Raw genomic sequence first — 2,317 nt, 5'->3', positions numbered from 1 at the left:
CGCCATTCTCCTGCCTCAGCCTCCTGAGTAGCTGGGACTACAGGCGCCCGCTAGTAGTCCCGGCTAGTTTTTTTTGTATTTTTTTTAGTAGAGACGGGGTTTCACCGTGTTAGCCAGGATGGTCTCGATCTCCTGACCTTGTGATCTGCCTGTCTCGGCCTCCCAAAGTGCTGGGATTACAGGCTTGAGCCACCGTGCCCGGCCTAAATACTATTTTTGACTTGATAGTAATATCCTCTCTCCTCCCTAAATATAGAGCTTGGACTTGGGAGATGCCACAGCACACATTTATTCTTTCTTTTGTAAATAGGAATCTGTCTGCCTGACCTGAGTGTTATCTCCACGTTAGAGCAAAAGAAAGATCCCTGGATTCTGCAGAGTGAAGAGAAAATAGCAAACAATCCAGATGGCAGGGAATGCATCAAAGGTGTGAACACAGGTGAGAGCTCGGGTGGGCAGAGTGGAGGCCCCATATTTTTTATTTTTTGAGACAGGGTCTCACTCTGTCATCCACACTAGAGCAGTGGCAATCATAGCTCACTGCAGCCTTGAAGTCCTGGACTTAAGGGATCCCCCTGGCTTGCTCTTCCAAAGTGTTGGGATTACAGCCATGAGCCACTGTGCCCTGCAAAGCCACCCTATTACATAGTATTTGGGAAACTCCCTGCAAATGGGAGAATTCTGTGAGAAAACAAAAGTTGAAATCTTGTGAGTTCTGAACAGATATTTTTCTTTATTTTCCTATTTCTTCTTGGAGATAGGATCTCTCTTGGGTCGCCCAGGCCAGAGTGTAGTGGCGCGATTACGGCTTGCTGCATCCTGGACTTCCTGGGCTTAAGTGATTCTCCCACCTCAGCCTCCTGAATAGCTGGGACTACAGGTGTACGCCACCATGCCTGGCTAATTTTTTGTATTTTCTGTGGAGATGGGGTTTCACCATGTTACCCAGGCTGGTCTTGAACTCCTGGGCTCAAGCAGTCTGCCTGCCTCAGCTTCCGAAAGTGTTGGGATTATAGGTGTGAGCCACTGTAACCAGCAAAGTGTGTTGTTTAATTGACACATATTTGTGGATCTTTAAATTTTTCTTCTTTTGTCTGGGCACGGTGTCTCATGCCTGTAATCCCAGCACTTTGGGAGGCCGAGGCAGGCAGATCACTTAAGGCTAGGAGTTCAAGACCAGTCTGGCCAATATGGTGAAACGCTGCCTCTGCTAAAATAACAAAAATCAACTGGGTGTGGTGGCAGGTGCCTGTAATCCCAGCTACTCAGGAGGCTCAGGCAGGAGAATCGCTGGAATCCAGGAGGCAGAGGTTGCAGTGAGCCAAGATTACACCATTGCACCCTGGCTTGGGTGATGGAGTGAGACCCTGTCTCAAAAAAAAAAAAATACATTTTTTTTCTTTTGTTAATTTCAACATTACATGCCTCCACCTCCAGAGTAGCTGGGATTACAGCCGTGCACCACCACGCCTGGCTAATTTTTGTACTTTGAATAGAGATGGGATTTTTCCATGTTGGGCAGGCTGGTCTCGAACTCCTGGCCTTATGTGATTATCCTCCCTTAGCCTCCCAAAGTGCTTGGGATTACAGGTGTGAGCCACTTCACCCAGCCCAAAACATTCTATTTTAAATGTTAACAGCTTATCTTTGATTTGGTACCCAAAGCTCTGCTTAACAACTGTGTTCTCGCTTTCTGTTATTACTGGCAGAAATTAATCCTATATATTTTATGTTCCCATTAACATATGTTTTTAATGCTGTTTAAATGAGAGTGGTTTCTTTTTTTTTTTTTTGAGATGGAGTCTCCTTCTATCTCCCAGGCTGATCTCGGCTCATTACAGCCTCTGCCTCCCTGGTCCAAGTGATTCTCCTGCCTCAGCCTCCTGAGTAGCTGGGATTACAGGCACCCATCTCCATCCCCAGCTAATTTTTGTATTTTTAGTAGAGACAGGTTTTTTCCATGTTTGCCAGGCTGCTCTCCAATTCCTGACCTCAAGTGATCCACCTGCCTTGGCCTCCCAAAGTGCTGGAATTACAGGCATGAGCCACTGTACCTGGCCTGATTGTGTCTTTTAAATTGTAGGAAAGAATTAAAAGTCAAGCTACAAATAAAAAGTGCAACAATACATGTTTCTGTATTTGATCATTTGTTGACCTTTTATGATGAGCTTTTTATTTTTATTTTTAGGGGATGGAGTTTCTCTCTGTTGCCCAGGCTGGCATGCAATGGCAGGATCTTGGCTCACTGCAACCTCTGCCTCCTGGATTCAAGTGATTCTCCTGCCACAGCCGCCCGAGTAGCTGGGATTACAGACAC

At 46.1% G+C, this 2,317-nt stretch overlaps 1 protein-coding gene across 1 annotated transcript in view; it reads left to right on the top strand.

Annotated features, from left to right (window-relative positions):
- Nucleotides 1-309: 309 nt before the first annotated feature.
- ZNF528 (zinc finger protein 528) overlaps nucleotides 310-2,317 on the top strand; it is an 11,842-nt gene continuing 9,834 nt past the window's right edge. Inside the window, exon 1 of the mRNA XM_011965842.1 lies at nucleotides 310-439. Within this exon, the coding sequence (XP_011821232.1) occupies nucleotides 417-439 (23 nt within the window). The 5' untranslated portion in view covers nucleotides 310-416. The remainder of the gene's footprint in view (nucleotides 440-2,317) is intronic.

The sequence above is a fragment of the Mandrillus leucophaeus genome, unplaced genomic scaffold (assembly GCF_000951045.1).
Source record: "Mandrillus leucophaeus isolate KB7577 unplaced genomic scaffold, Mleu.le_1.0 Scaffold74, whole genome shotgun sequence".
In the NCBI taxonomy this organism is placed as follows: Eukaryota; Metazoa; Chordata; class Mammalia; order Primates; family Cercopithecidae; genus Mandrillus; species Mandrillus leucophaeus.
Note: the sequence above shows the minus strand (reverse complement) of the source record. Positions and strands in the feature narration are given on the sequence as shown.